The 23,223-nt window shown below is 48.2% G+C and overlaps 1 protein-coding gene across 2 annotated transcripts in view; it reads right to left on the bottom strand.

Annotated features, from left to right (window-relative positions):
• Nucleotides 1-10,991: 10,991 nt before the first annotated feature.
• Nucleotides 10,992-23,223, bottom strand: part of RHEB (Ras homolog, mTORC1 binding) — a 53,708-nt gene continuing 41,476 nt past the window's right edge. For both annotated transcript variants that reach the window (XM_070452915.1, XM_070452843.1), the window contains 5 exons: nt 19,690-19,772; nt 18,997-19,053; nt 18,842-18,889; nt 18,096-18,177; nt 10,992-11,501 (listed from right to left, as the gene is read on the bottom strand). In XM_070452915.1, coding sequence (XP_070309016.1) covers nt 11,409-11,501; nt 18,096-18,177; nt 18,842-18,889; nt 18,997-19,053; nt 19,690-19,772 — 363 coding nt within the window. In that variant the 3' untranslated portion in view covers nt 10,992-11,408. The remainder of the gene's footprint in view (nt 11,502-18,095; nt 18,178-18,841; nt 18,890-18,996; nt 19,054-19,689; nt 19,773-23,223) is intronic.

The following is a 23,223-nucleotide window of genomic DNA, read 5'->3' as shown; positions in this document are numbered from 1 at the left end:
CCATGGACAGAGGAGCCTGGAGGGCTATAGTCCATGGGGGTCACAAAGAGTCAGATATGACTTAAGTGACTCAGCAGGAGCACCAGAGTTCATAGCATCTATTTACAATTTTTTTTCCCCCAGCGGCCATTCGCATTTTATTCACAACAGCTTCTTAGAACACTCACATCCTGTCTGTCACATCCTGTCTGGGAACAGAAATGTACAACAGGAGCTTAAATAACTTTCATACACTATGTACAGTCATTGGCCAACGTGCAAAACATATATACACCTGTGCGACCACCCAGCAGAGGAGCTGAGCCAAACACAGCCCCGCCCCCAGCAGGGGATGGCTAGAAAAGAGCTGGTGGGCGGGGCAGGGGTCTTCTCTGACCCTGGCTCCCCCGGAGCAGTCCCTGCTGTCCTGCAGGGCTATTTACAATTTTTAAATGTTTTATCTGCCATGGTAACCTCTTTGCACTGCTGATATTCAAATCCAAGTTTACCTGACACTTGCGTGTGGCCCTGGATCCTTTCCCGCATGGATTGAATCTGAGTCCTTCTCTCTGAACCTGCTTTCCCTTCTGCCCTCTCCCCCCAGGGGTGCCCTCATATGAGCCCAAAAAGATGAAGGGTGGCCCTTTCTCCCCTCCCAAGGTTGGAGTGTTTTCCCACTGTGGGAAGAGTGGGTGCTGTCCGCTTTCCTTCAGGCAACAGCATCTCCCAGGTCAGGGTGGGGGTGGGTGGGAGTTAAATCAGCAGTCAGATGGTTTCCTCCATTGTTCCTGTTTCCTTGGCCTTGCTCACAGCATCCCAGAAAAGGAAGCCGGGGCGCCCATCGGGCAGATCAGTCGTTCCCAAACAGAGCATTCACGGGGCTTCTCTGATCAGGGAGCTCCGGCCTAGGTGGCTCCTCGCAGAGCACCCCCGCAGACAGGAGGGATGGAGAGGCCAGGCGACCGGCACTTTTGGCACCTCGAGGGGGTGGGGAGCCCAGCGGCCAGGCACCCCTGGGGCCCCCGGAGAGGTAACACGGGAGCTGTGGGTGGCCAGGCACCCACAAGTTGCGGGGAGCGGGGTGGGTGGAGAGCCGGAGAGGGAGACGCAGGCCCGATGCGCCCCCGCCGGGATCCCCGGCTAGCGGAAGGGCAGACGGGCGCGTGCACTTGGACTTGGGGCCCGAGACGCCGGGTGCCATCTGTCCCCCCACCCGCGCCCCGGAGGAGCTTTGAGATGTTAGCAGGCCGAGCACCAGGCAGAGCGCCCCCTCCCTCTCCTGGGGACCCCCTCCCGCCCCCTGTTCTCGCATCACCCCCGCCCCCACCGCCGCCCCGCTTTCGGATCTCCCTTCACTCCGAAAACCAGAGAAGGCATCGCGCGGAGGATGAGAGAAGAAACCACGGACAAGCCTGCGGGTCACTAGTTCGAGGACTGCGGGCAGGGCCTCCGCCCCACTCCCCAACCTGTAGCCCGGCTCCCGCTTCCACTCTCCCGTACCCCACTGGAGGCTGCGGCTGGTCCAGAAATGTAGCAAGGGCTCGGGGGCCGCGCCTCGCTCGGACTCCAGGGGGCGACGGAGCAAACCCGGCCCGCGGAGGGGGTCTGCTCTCCGCCTGGCCCGGCATTCGGCTCACCCGACGGATGGTCTTCGGGGTTCAGTCACATGGGCACGGACAACCGGCTGCAGGTGCTACCTGGGTAAGAAAAATTGTTAGGAAGTACCCCCTCGAGACTGAAGAAATGTTTTGTTTTGTTTTCTGTCTGAAAGTTGGGAACTTCTCATTTTGTCGTGGAACGCCTGGATGCAACTCGAGAAACAGGCATCACTGGAAACAACCAATTGAGTTCAAACGCATCTTCATTTTGCAGATGGGGGAAAAAAGAGAGGGAGGAAGGTGAATTGTTGAGCCAGCGGCAGAGGGAGGTCAAGACAGAGGGTCCCTGTCTTTCCCAGCAGTCGGCCCAGGACCACTTCTTTATTCCAGGGGCTGCATCCTCCCCAGGGGCTTACAGAGCAGGCAGTGTGCTCCCCACCCCGCCCTGCCGCCCCCAACTCAGCAGCATCAGGAATGGGAAGTCTAGGTCTCAACCTCAGACTGAGCCTGAACCTGCGTGAAGCACCCCTCGCCCCCACCTTGAGGTCGCCCTGAGGGTCACACTCTCCCGCGTGTCCTCTGTGGTCAGGCCACTCGGGATGGTGGCTTTTCTCTTGTTCTCCGTCCATCCTGTATCCGACCAAGGCCGCCTTCACCTACACCCTACTCACCCGACGGCCCCTCCTGCGTCTTTACCCCAGGCCCCGGCTGGCGATTGTTCTCATCAGAGGGGCAGTGGGTGGCTGCCCCTCTGCTTGTTTCCCGGGTAACTGATGAGTCAACGTGACATTTGCCCTGTGACTCGCCTTCCCCACCGGAAGCAAAGCCTGCCGCCATGTCATATCTGCTGTCACTTCAGGACCTTGCCTCCAACGTGTAAGCTTCCCCGTCCATGAAACAGCTGTCTCTGTTGCTGGCTCCAGGCTCGATCTTCAGCCTCGAAGCTGGGGAAACCCAAGCCTTGTAGGCCTCGGGGTGCAGCCCAGCAGTGTACACATGTGTTCACATACATGTGTGTGTGAAGCGTCTGGGGTGGAGGGGGCATGGGGGACCCTTAGACACCCTGTGGTCCTAGTCTTGGTTCTCACACAGAGATGAGGTGACACTGGGCAGCTTGGGGTCATAGACTGAATATTTGTGTCCCCAGATTCATAGGTTGAAATCCTAATTCCCAGGGTGGTGGTGTTAGGAGGTGGGTGTTGACTAAAAAGAGGCACAATGTGAGTCGTGAGTTAAGTTTTATTTGGGGCAAAATGAGGACGGTAGCCCAGGAGAAAGCACCTCAGATACCTCTTTCAGACTGCTCCAAGGGGGTCATGGGGGGAGGTCCATATATGTGATTTTGGTGAAGGGGGAGTTCAATGCGATCAAGCGCTTACTTTGCGAAAGGTTTTCTTCTAGTCACGAGGAGCTGATGTCACCGGGAAGGGAGATAGTGCTTTTCTAGATGTGAGGACTGGGATGGAGGCGGACACTGCAACCTGCTCCAGTGTTCTCGCCGGGAGAATCCAGGGACAGAAGAACCTGGTGGGCTTCAGAGCCTGTGGGGTCGCAGAGTTGGACAGGACTGAGCAACTTAGCACACAAGGACGTGGGGTCTTCAGGAGATACTAGTCACGAAAGTGAAAATGAAAGTTAATGGCTCAGTTGTGTCGACTCTTTGAGATCCCACAAACTGTAGCCCACCAGGCTCCTCTGTCCATGGGATTTTCCCAGTCAAGAATACTGGAGTGGGTTGCCATTTCCTTCTGTAGGGGATCTTCCCGACCCAGGGATCGAACATGGGTCTCCTGCATTGCAGGCAGATTCTTTACCAACTGGACCACTGGGGCAGTTGTGAGAGTAGTGCCTTATAAAGACCCCGGGGACCTCCCTCTCCCCTTGGACCACACGAGGACTGTGTCTGTGAGCCAGGAAGCAGGCCTGTCCTGGCACCCAGGCTGCCAGGGCCTTGATCTTGGACGTCCCAGCCTCCAAAGGGGGTGGGAGGCTGGGTCTGTGGTGCTGTGTTAGCCCAGCCCGAGTGGGCCCGGAGAGCAGTCACAGCCTCTCTGAGCATCAGTTCCCCGCTGTAAGCCTGAGCGTCCCGGCTACTTAGCTTCCTCATGCTTACAACAACCAGCTCTTCCCGGTTTGGCAGGGACTGTCCTGGTTTTCAGAGTCCAGCCTTGCAGGACCCCTGAGCGTGGCCACAACGAGTACCAGAAATGGAGTGGCTGAAAACAACAGAGATGCATTCTCTCCCAGTTCCAGAGGTCTGAAATCTAGACATTGGCAGGCTAGGTTCCTTTCTGGAGGCTCCGAGGAGAATCTGTTCCACGTTCTCCTCGCTTCTGGGGGTGGTGACAACCCCTTGGCACGTGGCTGTGTCACTCCAGTCTCTGCCTCTGTCTTCACACAGCGCTCTTCCTTGTGTCTATCTGTCTCTCTGAATCCAGATTTCCTCTTTTCATAAAGACACTGGTCGTTAACCAACCCTACTCTTATTACATCTGCGGAGGCTCTCTTTCCAGATAAGGTCATGTGCACAGGGGCTGGGGATCAGGGCTACAACACGGCTCTTTGGAGGTCAGAGCTCAATGCCCCTCAAGGACCAGGCAATCTGGGCCGGTTGGTCAGCCTGCATACTCTGAAGTCCTGCAGTCATACAACTCCCACCTGTGTCCCCCCCCCCCCCTTAATCTGAGGTATCATTGCCTAGGTCAGTGGTTCTCAAAATGTGGTCCCTGGACCACCACCAGCAGGAACAGCAGCCCTGGAACTTGCCAGAAATCCAGATGTCTTCAGAGAATCAGAAACTCCTGGGGGTGGCGGTGGTGGGGTGGGGGTTCCCTGGTGGTCCAGTGGTTGAGAATCTGCCTTTTGAGGCAGGGACAGGGGTTTGATCCCTGGTCAGGGAACTAAGATTCCCACATGCTGTGGAGCAACTAAGCCTGTGCACCTCAGCTATTGAAGCCTGTAGGCCCTGGAGCCCAGGCGCCACACCTGCCGTGTTCCATGATGGGAGATTCCCCACGATGCAGCGAAGACCCTGACACAGTCAAATAAAAAAAAAACTCTGAGGCTTCCCAGGTGGCACTTGTGGTAAAGAATCCTGTTGCCAATGCAGGGGACATGAGACACAGGTTCGATCCCTGGGATGGGAAGATCCCCTGGAGGAGAAATGGCAACCCCCTCCGGTGTTCTTCCTGGAGAATCCCACGGACAGAGGAGCCTGGCGGGCTCTAGTCCAGGGGGTCGCAAATGAGTCAGACACAGCTGAGCACACTGGGGGTGAGCCCCCCGCCCCCCAGCCCCGTGTGTTTTCCCGAGCCTTCCAGGCAACTCTGGAACGGGTCAGGGTTTGAGAACCAGCGGTCAGCGGAGGAGCTGCCCCCGCAGGCATCGCAGGGGCGTCAGTGACGACCCAGAGCTCTTCCGCTGGTCATTTTACAATTTCACGCGACGGTGCTCCAGTTACAGGCACAGAAAAGGCTGTGCCTCTGAATGATTTCTGCTCTGGGATAATAACAATGCACACGTCAGAGCCGAGGAATGTAACCTTTCCAGCTGCACCAGCTGTCAACACCAGGCTGGCCCTCCGCTTAAGCCTTTTAGGGTAAAGTTCAGGGCATGTCACCCTCACAGCCGCACCACACGGAAAAGCCAGATGACCGTGTGGGTTTACTTGGATTCTTCGTTGGTCTGTTAATGATGGGAGCAGAGGGAGAAACGAAAATGATAAGAACACCAGGAAGCCAGCGACTCGCAGCAGGCGGCCCTCCCAGTGGGCGTGGCTGCCAGGCAGGGACGCTTTGCTTTTGGAAGTAATAAATCAAAGCTCTGCCCAGGCCTTTCTTGGGCAGCAGCAAGAACTGGGTGAAAGATCTTGACTCCTGAGGCCATGATGTTTCCAGAATCCTATTCATGCCTTAAAAAGATGAGCCGGGGAATTCCTTGGCAGTCCAGCGGTTAAGACTCTACTTCCAATGGGGCTTCCGTGGTGGCTCAGCAGGAGACCTAGGTTTGATCCCCTGGTTGGGAAGATCCCCTGGAGAGGGGAAAGGCAACCCACTCCAGTCTTCTGGCCTGGAGAATTCCATGGACTTTATCGTCCATGGGATCGCAGAGTCGGACACAACTGAGCGACTTTCACTTTCACTTCCAACACAGGGGGTGAGGTTTTGATCCCTGGTGGGAGGACTAAGATCCCATATGACACGTGGAGCAGTCAGAAAATAAAACAAAAGGCATAAAAACAAAAGATATGTTTAAAGGAAAAGATGAGCTAGGTCCAGCATTCTTGCCTGGAAAATTCCATGGGCAGAGAAGCCTGGTGGACTACAGTCAGTCCATGGTGTTGCAAAAGAGTCAAACAGGACTTAGCAACTAAATAATAAAACGAGGAACTTAATGTTGATGGTTCCAAACTCATGTCTGTATCCATTAAACCAAAAAAAAAAGATGACCCAGGAATTCCCAGGTGGGCCTGAAGTTAGGACGACACTACTGAGGGCCTGGGTTCAATCCCTGGTTGGGGAACTAAGATCCCAGGAAGCTGAGCTGCGCAGCCGAAAAAAGGCAGAAAAAAAAAAAAGATGATCCAAGTGCATTTCCCAGGTTGCAGCAGAATGTGGGAGCTGGAGGGACCTGGAGGTGTGAGATGACCTCAGGGGAAGGACTGATGTCTCCATTTAGAGTCCGAGGGAATGCACTCTCTGTCCCCTGACCAGGGCTCATCCACTGAGCAACCACAGGGGTCCATGGGGTGTGTGCGGACTGAGTGCTGTGACCAGACGGACCTCCGGTGCTCGTGACCTGTGAACTCTGGCGGACTCATGTCTTATCATCTTGTGTTCTTGATACCTCGGGCCGGACTGGCAGGAAACTTCCTGGCAAACTTGCTTGTAGAGGAATTTGTGACTCTCCATCTTGCCCTTTTGGGACGTGCAGCCCAGAGGCGGCGATACGGCTGGAGCTCGGAGCCTTCGACTGCGGCGGGAGCCGCCCGGTTGGGAACCTCGGAGCTGCAGCAGCAGTGGAGGCCCTGCCGAGGTGGGAGAGCTCAAGCCCGGGGGTCTGATCAGCTCGTTATCTGAAGGACAGTGGTCAGCACTGGTGCTGGGCTTTGGAAACAGCCAAGGTTTTCGTTCCTGTAGCCATGACAACAGTCCGCAGCAGAGAGGTCTTCTCGGTACAGGAATCAGGACCAGAGGCCATAAAGGAGTTGCTGAGACACAGACATTAGCTGCAGAGTTGGGACCACGACTGCCAAGTCTTCGTCTGACGCGCCACTCATTTGGGGGGTTCCCTGTGTGTTGGGGTCACATTCACACGTGGTGTAGTGCGAACACCAAAGAACTGAGTTATGGGCGGGACGGTGGGGGTCTCTCCTCTGATAACAGATGTTATCAGATGATAACAGATGTTAACGGCCCCTCCTCTGATAACATGTTAGGTTAGCTCTTAGCGTCTCTGCAGCTCTAACTGCAGAGCAGACTTCCCTGGGTCAGGCTAGGAAGCTGCCAGAGGTAAAAAGGGTAATAAGGACGGGACACAAAAGCTTTACTCACGTCAAGGTTTTTGACCTGATGTGTAACTCTCCCTCCTGGGGAGATGAAAGAGTGGGGCGAAGATGAAAATTCTAGAAGTTTAGAGTTTTATGAGAACGTTTATGAAGATGTCCTCATTTCCTGCTGACATGGCCTTTGTGGCAGCCTCTATTCACCCACACAACAGTCTCGGTCAACGGAGTAACCAGGGCAGCCGGAGACCTTCCGCCAGCAAGCCGCTCACGTGTGGTCAGAGCCCACAGGAGCTGGAAGGGTTTTCTCAGAAGTCCAGACTTCTCCAAGAATCATTAAACCTTTTCTACATTTAGATGATCACCTAAAGACAGTGCTTATTGTGGTCCTTTGACATCCTGTTAAGAGAGCATCACTCTTTCCCTGTTGTTTAGTTGCTCAGTCGTGTCCAACTCTTTTGTGACCCCATGGACTATAGCCCGCCAAGCTCCTCTGTCCGTGGGATTTCCCAGGCAAGGATGCCGGAGTGGGTTACCATTCCCTTTCTCCAGGGCATCTTCCCGAGCCACGGATTGAACTCTCCTGCGTCTCCTGCATTGGCTGGCAGGTGGATTTTTCGCCACTGCTCCACCAGAGAAGACCGTCACTCCTTCCTTGTTAGATAAGGGGTGGACCTGAGGTTGATTAAAGCCCATCCCAGCGTACTGTGTGAATGGTGAGGGGTTCCTCCACATTGCAGCAGACACAGGCCAAATTCCAGGGAACCTGTGTAGAAGGCAGCGCATGGCAGGGGTCTGCTACTCATCCACTCAACAAACAGCTGCCTGCAGGCTCCAGAAGGTCACCATTGGGGAGCATGCAGGAAGAACCTTCAGAAATCAGTGAAAACCCTGGCAACACATTGTCCAAAAGTATCAGCTTTTTCATAGGTCTGGAGATGAAAGGCTCGCACCAGTCCTGGGCTGTTTAGGGAAACCGGCCAATTCCCAGCCCAGCGAGCTCCTCGAGGCACGGCCACTTGCCCCACTGCCAGGTGCCTCCTTAAGCAGCTGCAGGAAGGGTCAGGTTGGGATTGCTGACTTCTCAGCTCAGAATGTCATCATCTGCAGTTCCCTGGAAAACCCCCTCTGCAAGGCTTGTCTTTGACCTGACTCCCTTTTCCCCAGGGGTGTTTGTCAAAAGCAATCAGTGGCAATTTATTTGATGCTGTGAAAGTTGCTCAGTCGTGTCCAACTCTTTGAGACCCCATGGACTATACAGCCCATGGAATTCTCCAGGCCAGAATACTGGAGTGGGTAGCCTTTCCCTTCTCCAGGGGATCTTCCCAACCCAGGGATTGAACCCAGGTCTCCCACATGGCAGAGATTCTTTACCAACTGAGTCACAGCAAATGTAAACAAGGAAGCTCTTAATTTTTTTCACAAGAAAAGTTGGAAAATGAGATGCCCGTGGCCCTGAATAGGCACATTTATTATTAAAGGATTTTAAGCAAGGGAGTAACATAAACAATGTATAAACAAGTTGACTTGGGCTGCAGTATAAATGCTTTGGAGGGTGTGCCATTAGAGGAGGATAGTATGCAGTGAAGATGGAAAAAGTAGGGAAAATGTAAGATTTCTGAAGGCAGTGCCTTTAGGGTTTGTTGACGGATTGGCCGAGGATGGCTCCCAAAGCCTAGCTTTAGCACCTAGTGGTGCCTTTTCCCGAAACAGGGTCCATTGGAAGACCATGTTTATAGGGAAAATCAAAAGAATTCAACTTGGGGCATGATAAATGTGAGATCGTGCCTATGAGATGTCTAAAAGACAAGCCTGGAGCCCACAGAGGTGAGGGTGGAAGAAATGAATTCTGGTCTTCAGGAAATAGTAACAGACTTTATTTTGGGGGGTTCCAAAATCACTGCAGATGGTGACTGCAGCCATGAAATTAAAAGACACTTGCTCCTTGCAAGAAAAGTTATGACCAACCTAGACAGCATACTAAATACAGAGACATTACTTTGCCAACAAAGGCCTGTCTAGTCAAAGATATGGTTTATTCCAGTAGTTATGTTATGGATGTGAGAGTTGGACTATAAAGAAAGCTGAGCACTGAAGAATTGATGCTTTTGAACTGTGGTGTTGGAGAAGACTCTTGAGAGTCCCTTGGACTGCAAGGAGATCCAACCAGTCCATCCGAGAGGAAATCAGTCCTGAATATACATTGGAAGGACTGATATTGAAGCTGAAACTCCAATACTCTGGCCACCTGATGCAAAGACCTGACTCATTGGAAAAGACCCTGATGCTGGGAAAGATTGAAGTCAGGAGAAGGGGACAACAGAGGATGAGATGGTTGGATGGCATCACTGACTCAACAGACCTGAGGTTTGAGTAAACTTCGGGAGTTGGTGATGGACAAAGGAGGCCTGGTGTGCTGCAGTCCATGGGGACGCAAAGAGTCAGACATCAGACACGACTGAGTGACTGAATTGGAGGAAACAGCAAATCAAGGAGAAGGGCCCACAGAGAGGTTAATAGAGGAGACAGCCAAGGAGACTCAGTGGCGATGGTGAGCTGGAAGACCAGAGAATCCCATGGACAGAGGAGCCTGGCAGGCCAAAGCCACAAAGAGTTGGACACCACTGAGTGACTAAACAAAAAACACGAATACACTGCTCCAAGCTTCCATTTACACAGAAATAACTTACCAGACGAGAAAGGTTGCCTGGATGAACTGGATCCAGGTTTAATGTGGCCCGCCTGGTGCCTCAGTTGGCAAAGAACCTGCCCCCCAACACAGGAGGTGCGAGAGACGCAGGTTCCATCCCTGAGTCGGGAAGATCCCCTGAAGGAAATGGCCCCCCACTCCAGTATTCTTGCCTGGAGAATCCCAAGGACAGAGGAGCCTGGCTGGTTAGGCTACCATCCATGGGGTTGTAAAGAGCTGGAAATGACTCAGTGACTAACATTTTCATTTTTCTTTTTTTTCCACATCCAGTGAGAGCACTGACACATAATATTACACCTAAGAATAAACCCTGTTAATAAGTAATGATACTACATTGCTAAAATGTATCTTTATTTAAATAAAAAATATTTGGTGAAGTTCTTCTAAGGCTCAAATTTCATCCTCGAATGATGAGGCAAAAACACTTCAAAGGTCCAAAATAATGGCATATTCTAAAAACATAACTTTTTCATTAAAAACTCAGTTACAAAGCAAAATTATATTTGATCAACAGAATCAGTAACATTTCCTTAAATGTTAGAAATGGCCCTATGAAATTTTACCTGGGAGAGGGCAGCATTTAACACATTAGTCAACTAAGCTAGAGTTGAGGTGACGGACACCAGGCAGTTTCCATCTCTGGTTGTCCTTCCAAGCTGCTGCTTTCAGAGCAGGAGATCCGTGGCCCAGGTCTGCGGGAGGTTCGTGAACACAGAAGACTGACCAGGCAATCTTTCCTGTCCTTCACACTCCTGGAGGCTTGGGATGGTGACAGGTCGGTCAATTTCCTGAGATCCTGCCTGCCATGGACATCAAGCTAAGTACAAAAGTGTCTCCCTACGTCTCCTAAGGGACAAGCCAGAGGGAGCCCAGAAGGCCCTCAGGAAGCCCGTAGTCCCACCTGCGAGAAACACTCCACCCAAGAGGGGAGCTCTGTGGGGTACGGGGGACACAGTCGTCATTGGGGAACAACTCCCCTCACAGATCTCCCCCAAGGCCACTCGACTTCAGTCAGAGACCCCCCACATCCAGGCACTCTACCCCACTGCCCATGGCTGCCAGGTGGGCCGCTCACCTCTGTCTGTGGCCACAGCCCCCGGCGGCTCCTTGCAATCCAACCCAGAGGCTCCCGGGAGGCTGCGAGAGGTGCCCTCAGGAGGACAGCTTTCTTCTTTACAAGCCACACTGAGAAGCACAAAGATGAAGGTTTGCAGCTATTTTATTTACAAGTATACATTTAACACAATGAAATAAACACTGATATATCGAAGCCTAGTTAATAGTAGTGTAACAATATGTATCATTTGGATGATTACATTATTTTAAACAACAAACTACACTGAAAAATTAATGCGATAAAATTCTTGGTCATAATATTAAGAAATACAATATATAAATTGAAAATATGATTGCTCAAAATTTGAAAATGGAAGTGAACTCATTTGGACAGAGTCAGAGTTGAACATAATCTGAAAGGAGGGGGTGGGGGAGAATCTCTGACCCAAATGAAATCTTTCAGGTTAACAGAAGAGAAATGAAGCAGTTTATCGTAAAGGATGACGGGCAGTTGGCTTCCTCAGGCGGGACTGGGCCCCAGCGTCCCGTTTCTGCAGGAGAATCACATCACCGAGCAGGAAGACTTTCCTTGTGAAGCGGCCCCATCGATTTTTTCTGCCTCCAAAATTATCCTTCTAAAAACGTCAACAGCAGTCTGAAAACACAGAGAAAACCAACTGGCATTAGTTTTAAAGTGGAGCCGTGACCAACATGGGTTGCAGAGAGTCAGACAGGCCTCGGCGACCGAGACACACCAGGACGAAGGCGGTCTCTGCCGCCAGACAGGAGACGGCCGGCTGCCCAGTCCTGCGCTCGGAGCTCAGGGGTGGAGGCCACCGGCTGGAGGTGCCCCAGCACCGCAGGAACCAGGGCTTCCACCTGCTCTGGAGACCCCCATTTTCATCCGTCACCCCCGGGCTCCAGCCCGCTCCCCTCTGACCTTAGAGCCCCGTCTCCACACCCCTCACCCCCTCACCCCCGGGGCTCTGGACTGGATCAGGGCAGGGGCTCCTCCTGCCTCGCACCGCACCCCGCCCTTCACACCCTCTCCCCTCCCACCTCCTTAACCCCCTCAGCTCTGACTCTGAGGCTGTCCTCTCCGAACCCCGTCACGGTCACCCCGCCTCTGGGGTGGCAGCACCCCGGCCCCTCTCAAGGAGCCCCTGTCCCTCAGGGCGGGAAGCCATCACTCGGGGCAGCCGTCAGTCCCCGTCATTTTGGGGCAGTCACTGTGATAACCCCGAAACGCCCGTTTTCAAAAGCCTCGTGGGGTAGCACCTACATCCTGTCATTACCAGGCACCAGCCCCCCATCGTGCTTTTCAGTTCCACTCAGTATCCTGCTGGCCAGCACCCCTCAGCCTGCTTCCTCAATCCAACCACACTTCCCTGCCCTCTCTCCCGGGCCGGCAGAGGCCCCAGGCAGTCACTGTCCTTCCGCTCCCCGCCCTGCCATCCGTCCGCCTGCACCCACACAGCGGACACAGCCAGGGGACACTCCCCCAGGGCCCCGAGTCCCAGCGCCCACCCACCCTTTCCCCGGGATGAAGGGGTCACACCCCGGGATGAAGGGGTCACACCTCCTTCCACCAGGGTCTCTGAACCTCTGTCCTGTTCTCACCCTCGGCTGACGACTGCGTTCTACACAGAAGCAGCACCCATAAGCGAACTCGTCCACCAATGACCATGTCCTGAGTCTGGGCTCATCCACTCTGGCTCACTCCTACCTAGGATGGAATGACAGAGGCAGCCCCAGGCGAGCCCCAGCCAGCCCCAGGCCCAGCACTCTAGTCTAATCAAGGCCACTGACTTCAGCAAGCACCCCTCTTTCCACATTATCCATTCCCCTCCTTTGCCATGACTAAGCAGGCATGTTATTTATTTATTTCATCCTAAGAAAAATGCCACAGGACTGAAAAAGGTCAGTTTTCATTCCAATCCTAAAGAATGCTCAAACTACCGCACAACTGCACTCATCTCACACGCTAGTAAAGTAATGCTCAAAATTCTCCAAGCCAGGCTTCAGCAATATGTGAACTGTGAACTTCCAGATGTTCAAGCTGCTTTTAGAAAAGGCAGAGGAACCAGATATCAAATTGCCAACATCCTTTGGATCATCAAAAAAGCAAGAGAGTTCCAGAAAAACATCTATTTCTGCTTTATTGACTATGCCAAAGCCTTTGACTGTGTGGATCACAATAAACTGTGGAAAATTCTGAAAGAGATGGGCATACCAGAACACCTGACCTGCCTCTTGAGAAACCTGTATGCAGGTCAGGAAGCAACAGTTAAAACTGGACATGGAACAACAGACTGGTTCCAAATAGGAAAAGGAGTATGTCAAGGCTGTATACTGTCACCCTGCTTATTTAACTTATATGCAGAGTACATCATGAGAAACGCTGGGCTGGAAGAAGCATAAGCTGGAATCAAGATAGCCGGGAGAAATATCAATAACCTCAGATATGCAGATGACACCACCCTTATGGCAGAAAGTGAAGAGGAACTAAAAAGCCTCTTGATGAAAGTGAAAGAGAGTGAAAAAGTTGGCTTAAAGCTCAACATTCAGAAAACTAAGCTCATGGCATCTGGTCCCATCACTTCATGGGAAATAGATGGGGAAACAGTGGAAATGGTGTCAGACTTTATTTTTTTGGGCTCCAGAATCACTGCAGATGGTGATTGCAGCCATGAAATTAAAAGACGCTTACTGCTTGGAAAGTTATGACCAACCTAGATAGCATATTAAAACGCAGAGACATTACTTTGCCAACAAAGGTCCATCTAGTCAAGGCTATGGTTTTTCCAGTGGTCATGTATGGATGTGAGAGTTGGACTGTGAAGAAAGCTGAGCACCGAAAAATTGATGCTTTTGAACTGTGGTGTTGGAGAAGACTCTTGAGAGTCCCTTGGACTGCAAGGAGATCCAACCAGTCCATCTTCAAGGAGATCAGTCCTGGGTGTTCAATGGAAGGAATGATGCTGAAGCTGAAACTCCAATACTTTGGCCACCTCATACGAAGAGCTGACTCATTGGAAAAGACCCTGATGCTGGGAGGGACTGGGGGCAGAAGGGGAAGGGGACGACAGGATGAGATGGCTGGATGGTATCACTGACTTGATGGACATGGGTTTGAGTAAACTCCGGGAGTTGGTGATGGACAGGGAGGCCTGGCATGCTGCGATTCATGGGGTCACAAAGAGTCGGGGACACGACTGAGCGACTGAAGAAAAATGCACAGAAAAATGTGTGGAAAGACGCATGCCAAAGTCTTACAAAGAGAGTACAGTGTGCCTGGAATCTGGTTTTCTAGATAAATCTTAGCACTCTCTTTGATTACCTGTGTGGTCTGACTCTGCCAAAGTGAATTCTCTTTCATCAGACTGCTGGAATACAGTTTGTGAAGGCCTCCACAGAAAATAAGCCAAAACTGCAAACAGATCTCATAGTTTAGTTATAGTCCAAGTGCAGTATTCACACTGAGTTGATAATTTTTCTTTTTTTTTTAAACCACTGTGTATTTTGTTATCAACAAATCTGACTCAATTCCACTGAGGACAGTTTATTTTAAAATACTGGATTTTGGTAAGTAGTATGAAGCTACCGTTGAAAACTTATCAATAAAAAATTCCGGCAGTTTACACAGACCGGTCTCTAATCGTGTGACTACTGATGAGGCATCTCTTACTGATGAGGAAGTCTCTCTCTCTTCCTACACACAGACCAAGAGTAGTGAGCATTCTAGTATGTAGTATCTGTGTGGACCAGAATCACCTACACCTCTCACGTACAGAGGTCAGAGGGACTTGGTTTCTCCCCACCTGATGGAAGCAGATTCGACAACAAGGTGAGACAAGGTCCCAGGAGCCATAAGCGAGGGCTGAGAAGAGTCTGCACAACTGTGAGGACTGCGGCTTTCCAAGGATACGCATACCATCACTGTATGTACCTAACGAGGGGGCAAAAATCTTTCTACCTTAATGGGTTATTTCATGTCTGATAAGGCGTTTGTTGATCTGATGAAGATGCTCAAGCAACCAAGGCAACGGTGGGTTGGTTCATCTGACCCTTGAGCTTGTCTGGGATGTCTGAGGCCACCATACTGCACCCTTATCTTCTTTAAGAGTTTCAGCTGATGGTATTTTTTCATTTTAACTTTAAGCCTTGAGCACAATTCCATCTTTCCTCCAGACACTGAAAAAGTAGTCTACTATCTTCTAAATGAAACTGAAAGGTTAAAGAGTAAATCTATTCAGAATTGTATTAAGAATCTTAAGCTATATAACATAAACTAGACAGGACAGGCCTGCATCCTCAGACCAAATCGTAGTTCAGTAACAAATCCTAAGCCAACTAGGCCACTCTCAGTGACCACAACCCTAGGTAACTCTCAGAAGATAAATTAGCCTGAGGCTTACTAGGCAATTCCTCTTGATTACATGGAGGCAGGGTCCATGAAGTGTCTACACCTTTGAGGGCTGCTGGTAAGAGTAATAAAGGAACTGCCAGACGCGTCCAGAACAGTGCACACACGCACACACAGCAGAGGGACCATGGGCACCCACAGAAGAATGACAGCGGCTGACGCCTGCATAATTGTCAAGCTGGGAAGCGTAACTGTTCTTGGATCCTCAGATTTTCATCAAAGAACCAAAACAGAGGGAAGTCAGTAAACAGACCAAAGAAAGCAGAGGGCCATCCAACCGCACTCCTCACCCCAAAACATGTTTAAATTGAGATACAGCTGTCACAAACATATATTCCAGGTGTACAACATCATGACTCAATGTAAGAACATATTGTGAAAGGATCACTGCACTAAGTCTGGTTCACAGTCACAATTTGTTTTTTCTTGTGATGAGAACTTTTAGGATCCACTCTTTTCTTAGCAGTTTTCAAATAAACCGCATAGTCACCATGCTGTATATCACATCCCCAAGATTTCTTTATTTTATAACCTGTATACTTTCTAACCCCTTCAAATCTTGATAATGTAAATTTTCAGGCACAAAGAAAAATGGGGTCAACTGTAACCACTGGGCTCTGCTCCTGAGTTCAACAAATGTTAACATCTGTGCTGTATCTGCTTGCTTTCCCTCTATCCATCTACCTATTTATTTCATCTGAAACTAAGTTGTAGGCATTATGAAACTTGGCCCTTAAATACTCTGGTTTGCATTTTCTAAGAGTAAGGATATAGTCTCTCCTAATCCCAACACCATCACTACACCTAAGACAATCATTTCCAAAATGTACTCAAATCTCTCCAACTGACTGGAAATGTCTTTCACACTAGCCATTTTAGACCAGATCCATTCAAGGTTCAGAGAGATATTTAAATACAGAACAGTCTCCCTCTCCCCCTCAGGAACTTTCATCACTATGACACTTTGGTCAGGCACCGGTCTTCTCATCTATCAGAAAGCAAGGTACAGAGGAGAGAGGACTAGATCTGGGTTAAATTCAAAATTCAGTCCAAGTTCTTACACCACCTGCAGTACAGAGTGATCTTAAAAGGTTATTCAGCTCTTGGATCTTAAATGCCTCACTTCTAAAATGAGACAGATTAACTAGATGATCTTAAGGGTAGATAAGACACTCAATGTTTGGTTTAATTCAATTATAGACAATACAGGTGTCTCTTACTATCCCAACTGGATTCTCACTGTCTGGATGTGTGTGTTAGTTGCTCAGTCGTGTCCCACTCTGCAGACTGTAGCCTGCCAGGCTCCTCTGTCCATTGAACTGCTAGGCAAGAATACTGGAGTAGGTTGCCATTCCTTTCTCCAAGGGATCTTTCCAACTCAGGGATCAAACCCGGGTCTCCTGGATTGCAGGCAGATTCTCTACCGTCTGAGCCACCAGGGTCTGCACTCAGAAACTACACTGCAGATAAATGTCTTGCTATCTACAACCCAGGAGGCAACCGCATAGTTAAGTTCCCTCACCTGGTGACACAGGGACAAACAGATCTGCCTGTCAGGGGATCCCTGGGTTAATCAGGCACCTACTAGAAACAAAACCACTGTATGTACAGAATCAGTGGCTGGACAGTGTGGAGAATACGAAGCTCAGTGATACTGTCCTTGAATCTCAGGATCAAACAAAGGGGATCAGAGAGAAGACACTAATTTTGGCTGGAAGACTCCTGAGGGCCAAGGAGGAGGTGGGATTTGAGTAGCGGCTCCAAGGGCAGGGGTCTTGGTGGGGAGAGGGAGCGGAGCTGGGGAAGGACAGCCCACTGTCCTCGACCACAAGCCCCACTCCCCACCCCTGAACTGTAGTTTCTCACAAAAATGCAAGCCAATTCGTTTTATCTGAGGATCAGACAAGATGACATGTTGAAAAGACTAAGTATGCAGCCAATCAGAGAAAGAGCGTTTCTCACTAGAGAGACATGAGGACACAGGGGAGGCATCTGCAAGCTCCATGGTGTTGAGGGGAGTGGGAGGGGCTTGGTGGGCCTGCCAAGCACAGGATGCGGTGAAAGAAACTGGAAGAGTGTGAGTCACACCCTGCACTCATCACCATGCTGAGCGCTTTGGGGCTTGTTCGACAGACAACGGGCAACCCACAGACAGTTTTTACGTGAGTGACATCATCTGATCTGCAGCGAAAAGAAACACTGGTGAGCACGTGGAGGCCGGAGGCAAGCTGGGCTGCTCTGGGTCTAAAGGAAGGAAAGGGAAAAGGGGACACAGGAAGCCTGCTGACATAGAACTGACATCCCTCCTCACACATGCCTATAAAGAAGCATCTACCTGCAGGGCTGACACTGGTGAAACATGCTTGTGGAATGGTTCCTGCTGGTTTCTATGTTTAAAAACAACACATACATATAACTCAGTTTACCCAACACAAAAAGGGAGGAGGTACAAGAACAAAATTATTGCCAAAGTGATTTCAAATCATTCTTGTTTCTTTTCTACACCTGGACTTAGTTCTGTACCAGCCTTTAGCATGAAACAAAAATAAGACTGCGTGTTGGCAAAGGAAGTACTGCCTTTACATTAATTAATTTCTATTTATCATACAAATATTCTAGGTCCCATCATACTTAGAACACTGACTGAATTAAAGTATCAACAGCTTTTTATCTTCCCAAAGCAATGCAGAGCTGGATACTCGAGGTGGTGGGAGGAGGAAGACTGAACAGGAGTGATGAAGATGGCAGGGAGATGCTGACTCAGCAAAACACACGCCCACCACTGAGGGACATGGGGCAATATGAGTTTTTAAAACCACGTACCTGATTTTCTTTAGCAGAAGACTCCAAAAATGCTGCATTCCAAGACTCTGCTAATGCTTTCCCTTCTTCATAACTGATCACCCTAACAGAAATAGAAAATTCTTGTTGAAATGCTTTGCTCTTTATCACGTAAGGTATGTGTAACTGACAGATGAGGCAGTCAGCTCGGTCTCATCCAGAGTGCACGCAGAGTCTCGGCTACCCGGAGCTGGGGCAGAGCGGACACTGCCTGATGGGGCCGCCCAGCTCCTGCAAATCCCCTACGGTTTGGAGAATAGGACTCCGGCCTCCGCAACAATCAACTACTTTCTCAGCAGCTCAGCTGTAAGCCCCCAGAGACGGGCAATTCTGAAAGGGCCCATGGGGCCCTCCTGCTGCCCACGGGCTGAGTCTTCCCATCTAGGTCTTCCTCCAGATGCTGAGCTCCCCAGAACAGGGTCCTCAGCCTGGTGCTCAGAAACTGTGTTGACTAAACCAGCACTACAATTGTCTTTTTAGTCTGCTTTGTGCAAAATGGTAAAAGCATCTGAAGATAATTTTCTACAGAGTGTGCCCTCTTTTTTAGAGGAAACATTTTCCACGATGGGTGAGATTTTTTACTGCAGTTTTGTTTCTCTTATGCAGTCATCGCCACACTTCTGAAAACAGAAATGCTACAGCTAAAAATATTCTGGCTTTAAGAACAATTAAAAACAGAACCTCAGTGACTACATCACTTTATACAGCAGTATTTAGAAGCTACATACCTTTCCATATGTAGGTCTTTCTTATTCCCAACCAACATAATAGGTATTCTGTTAACACAAGGGGAAAAAAGCCAAAGTACACTGGTCAGTGCCCTATTTGATTGTTCAGATGATACTAGTACATCTAAAAAAAGAGATAAACGGTCGCTACTTACTGTACTTTCCCCACCATATCCAACAATTTGCCATGGATAACTTTGATCACTTCAAAACTATAAAACAAAAAGCATGAAATCAGACATCCATTTTAGTGGTGACATTCTAAAATGGTTGTTATCAATATTTATATTGCTAACAATAAAAAATGTCATAGACTCACCATTTTTAATATAAAGTAAACTGAACACAAGGAATTCCTTTATTTTTTCCTAGCATTCTTTTTCATATGCGTATGTATTCAACACTCCTAGCCCTTACTGAGAATATTCAAGATGGAATAGGCAAGATACTTAAATGGGAACGTTTACAACTGGGCTGATTTAATCTCTGAATAAAACATTTGTAGAATGTTCCTTAGCAATCAGCCCATGCTCCACACTAATAAGGTAAAAACACAGAAAAATAAGTCAATTAAGTATTTCCCATTTTAATTAGCAGGAAAGCTCAGATCATGTTCATTCACTATTCTGGGCAGTCTGAGGTAAAAACATAGTTTTTTATTCCACTGGTGCAAGAGAATATTGAATGGGATAATTTTTTCCCTTAACAACCTGTTTGCTCCACCAGACAACCACTAAAAACCATTAAAGTCTGATTGTTACTACTGCCAATTCTGGCATAATCCCTCAGAAGGATTAATGTCACCTAAGCACGGCAAATAAACTCAAGCAAGAAGAAGTACGCCTTACCTTTTGATTGATGTAACAGAATACACAAGAATATAACCATTAATATCTATGGAATATGTCTGAGGAAAGATGGAATATTCATCCTGTGGAAGAAAAAATAATTGCATTTGAGTAAAGTCTTCACATGGGGCTTCCCTGGTGGCTCAGTGATTAAAGAATCTGCCTGCAACTCAGGAGACCTGGATTCGATCCCTGAATTGGGAAGATCCCCTTGAGGAGGAAATGGCTACCCACTCCAGTATTCTTGCCTGGAGAATCCCATGGACAAAGGAGCCTGGCCAGCTACAGTCCATGGAGTCACAAAAGAGTCAGACACGACTAAACAACTAAACAACAACAAAGTCTTTATATAGGGTAACAAGCAATCTGGACTATCACATGGTCAAAGAAATCAAAGCAAAGTAGATTATTATTTTAGAGACATAGCTTTTATACACCCAAGATTTAAGGCTGGTTTTGAGGGCAATAATATGCTTTAAGCCAATAAATGGCTCAGGCTAGTCTAAGACTTTCTAGGGATGGCTAACGTCTACTGCAGTTTGTGAGAGAGAAGGAATGAAAAAGACAGGTTCCATGATCCTGTGTCAAGGAAAAGCACCACCACATTTTTTACGGATATAAAGCCCAGAGTCCTTTAGGCCTCAAAGAAAATTTACGAGTGCTCTAGTTTATGCCATAAATGTGTATTTTCACCTATTTCCCACACATGAGTCACAATGGCCTGGGCCCAGTCCATGGGTCGTTAGTGGGTTGCTACCAGCACTTGGAAAAAAGAGGGTGACTGAGAAGGCCACACGCCAGACCCAAGTCCGCACACTCAGACGCTTTAGGGTTGGACGAGCTATTTATTGAGCAGCTTTAGGGAGTAAAGGCACACCTTATGCCACCGCCCATTAGGACCAGTTCCGTAAAGCTTTCTGAGGAACGCTGGTGCTTTGTGCACACAATTATTTAAAGCACACGGAAGTGCCTACCATCAATGCAGGATTCAAGAGTGCCACTGTCTGGTACAAACATTTCCTGCTCGGCTGAAACACGGCTGTTACTATCCCATCCCATCCCAAGCTCTACTGTAGGAGAATCACACCAAGCCAGCCTCGCATCAAGTAACTGTCTGTTAACTGTGCAGTTCCAGTGTGGTTATGACGATGGCCCTGAATCACTGCCCCATGCTAATGCGTCTTTTAAAAAAAGAGAACTATCAATGCTCTGACATTAATCAGGAAATAGCATTTCAACATCACAGAGCTTACTATGTGTGCAAAGTAAAACCATTAATTATTAGTACAATTATGATTAAGTTTAATTCACTTTAGTGTTGATGTTGAAAATCAAATTATTAATGGAATGACAGATCTTTCTATGCAGATTAAAACAAAATTTCAAATGCTTTTAGTCGAGAGTTCAGCTACAGCAGACTCAAAGTTAAAAATTATATTTTCCCTGAAGCAAAGGCAAGGGAAAAAAGAAAATAATAATCATATTCAAGAGGCACAGTGTGAAAAAACTAGTCAAAGTAAAATGGAGAAAAAAGACCCTCAGCTTTAACAATGACCAAAGAAGACAAAATTCCTAGGAATAAAACCTAAGAAAATAGAAGTGTAATATATGGTCCAGCTGAAGAGAATCTTAAAATAGTCCTAAAAGATAAAAAGACTTAAATCAGCCAAAGAGTGTGCCACAGACTTCAGCAAGAATATGCAGACTCGTAAGGATATCTATTAATTAATCCTAAATTATACATGAATGTAACATACTCCTGATGACAAGTATACTTCCTGAGAAAGAACAGCAACTGCACAGCAGGTAGGTGGAAACTATAAAGCTAGAGATTAAAACAGAGCAGGACTACATCTCATGAATGGAGCAGACTGGGAAGTCTGTGAAGCCCCAAACAGATCCAGGAAGTAGGCATATAACACTGGCATTTCAAATCAGTTAAGGATGAAAGGTAACCCTCAACAAGCTACAGCGAACAAATGCGAGCCACCTGGGGGTAAGTGACGAAGCTGGATCTCTAACTCACACCTTAGCAAAAGTGTATTCCAGAGGAAAGAAAGATTTGAAGATGAAAACTGACACTGCACGCAGTGGATGGGAGAATTAAAAAACAGCAACAACAGTCTTGGCTAAAAAGGGGTTAATCAACTCGACTCTATGCAAATGAAGAAGTTCTTCAGGGCTAAAAGTCTTTCAAACAAAAGGAAGACTGAAAATAAAACCTCAAAGCTCAGCTCATATACTAAATGCTACTTTTCTTCACATATTTCTTTTTTTGTTTTTCTTCACATATTAAGGGATCTTTAAAATCAGCAAGCAAAGACCATCCTCCCAAAAGACAAGGGTGAGGTACGTGAACAGACAAGGTAATTCACAGAATGGAAATACAGATGTCCTCAAACACAGGAAAATAAGATCAAATTCCTTAAGAAGAAAGAATTAAAATGACACTGGGATACTATTTTTCACCCAGCAGACTGGCAAATATAAAAAAAAATTGGCCACACACCGTGTTGGTGAGGCTACAGGGAAATAGGTAGTCCTGTTGACTGCTGCCAAGCAGGTGACCCTGTGGGTCCAGTAGCCCCCCACCCAGGAAATCTTCTTATATATGTGCCAGATATAACCATCTTTCTAGAACAACACAAGATATTGACTGCAGCACTGCTGGTGGCGGCCTGACTGGAAACAACCTAATTGCTGATCAACAGTTAAAATTATGATGTATCCTGGGCTTCTGTGGCAGCTCAGTGGTAAAGAACCTGTCTGCCAATGCAGATGTGGATTCAGTCCCTGGGTAAGGGAGATCCCCTGGAGAAGGAAATGGTGACCCACTCCAGTATTCTTTGCTTGGGAAATCCCACGGATAGAGGAGCCTGGTGGGCTACAGTCCATGGAGTTGCAAAGAGACTCGACTTACTGACTAAACAACAAATGATATATCCAAACAATGGGCTATTATGCAGCCCTGGCAGGGCCAGGCAGGCTGTCTGTACTGATACAAAATAATCTCCAAGATGGAGATATAGAAACACATTACTTTTTGTGTAGAAAATAAAAGAAAAAAACTTAAAATGAAATATATTTGCATGTTCATGTATAAAAGAACTTGGAAGTATTTACTAAAAACTTACAATAGGTTACTGCTGGCAGAAGGAAGCTAAGACAGCTACAGTAGAAAGATTTGAGTTTGACTATTTACCTCTTTGCGTTATTTTATTTCTATTAACATGTACATGTATTATTATTTTTAGATGACCTTAAAAGACAAAAAAAAGGGGGGGGGAGTGGGAATTTGACATTAAAATTGACTGTATCTGACTCACTTGTCATGAGTTTACTTAAATTAGACCAAAACAAAATATTTCATGCAAACTAAAAATAACCAACTTGTATTTACCATGTTCATCACCATCCCTAGCTGGGCAATTAAATCAGCTACATAAAATAAACTACTACATAAACAGTACTTGCTATCATATACTGCTATACAGTAATTGATTACATGCAATTTTACTCCTCAAATGCATGAAT

The sequence above is a fragment of the Odocoileus virginianus genome, chromosome 1, assembly GCF_023699985.2.
Source record: "Odocoileus virginianus isolate 20LAN1187 ecotype Illinois chromosome 1, Ovbor_1.2, whole genome shotgun sequence".
In the NCBI taxonomy this organism is placed as follows: Eukaryota; Metazoa; Chordata; class Mammalia; order Artiodactyla; family Cervidae; genus Odocoileus; species Odocoileus virginianus.
Note: the sequence above shows the minus strand (reverse complement) of the source record. Positions and strands in the feature narration are given on the sequence as shown.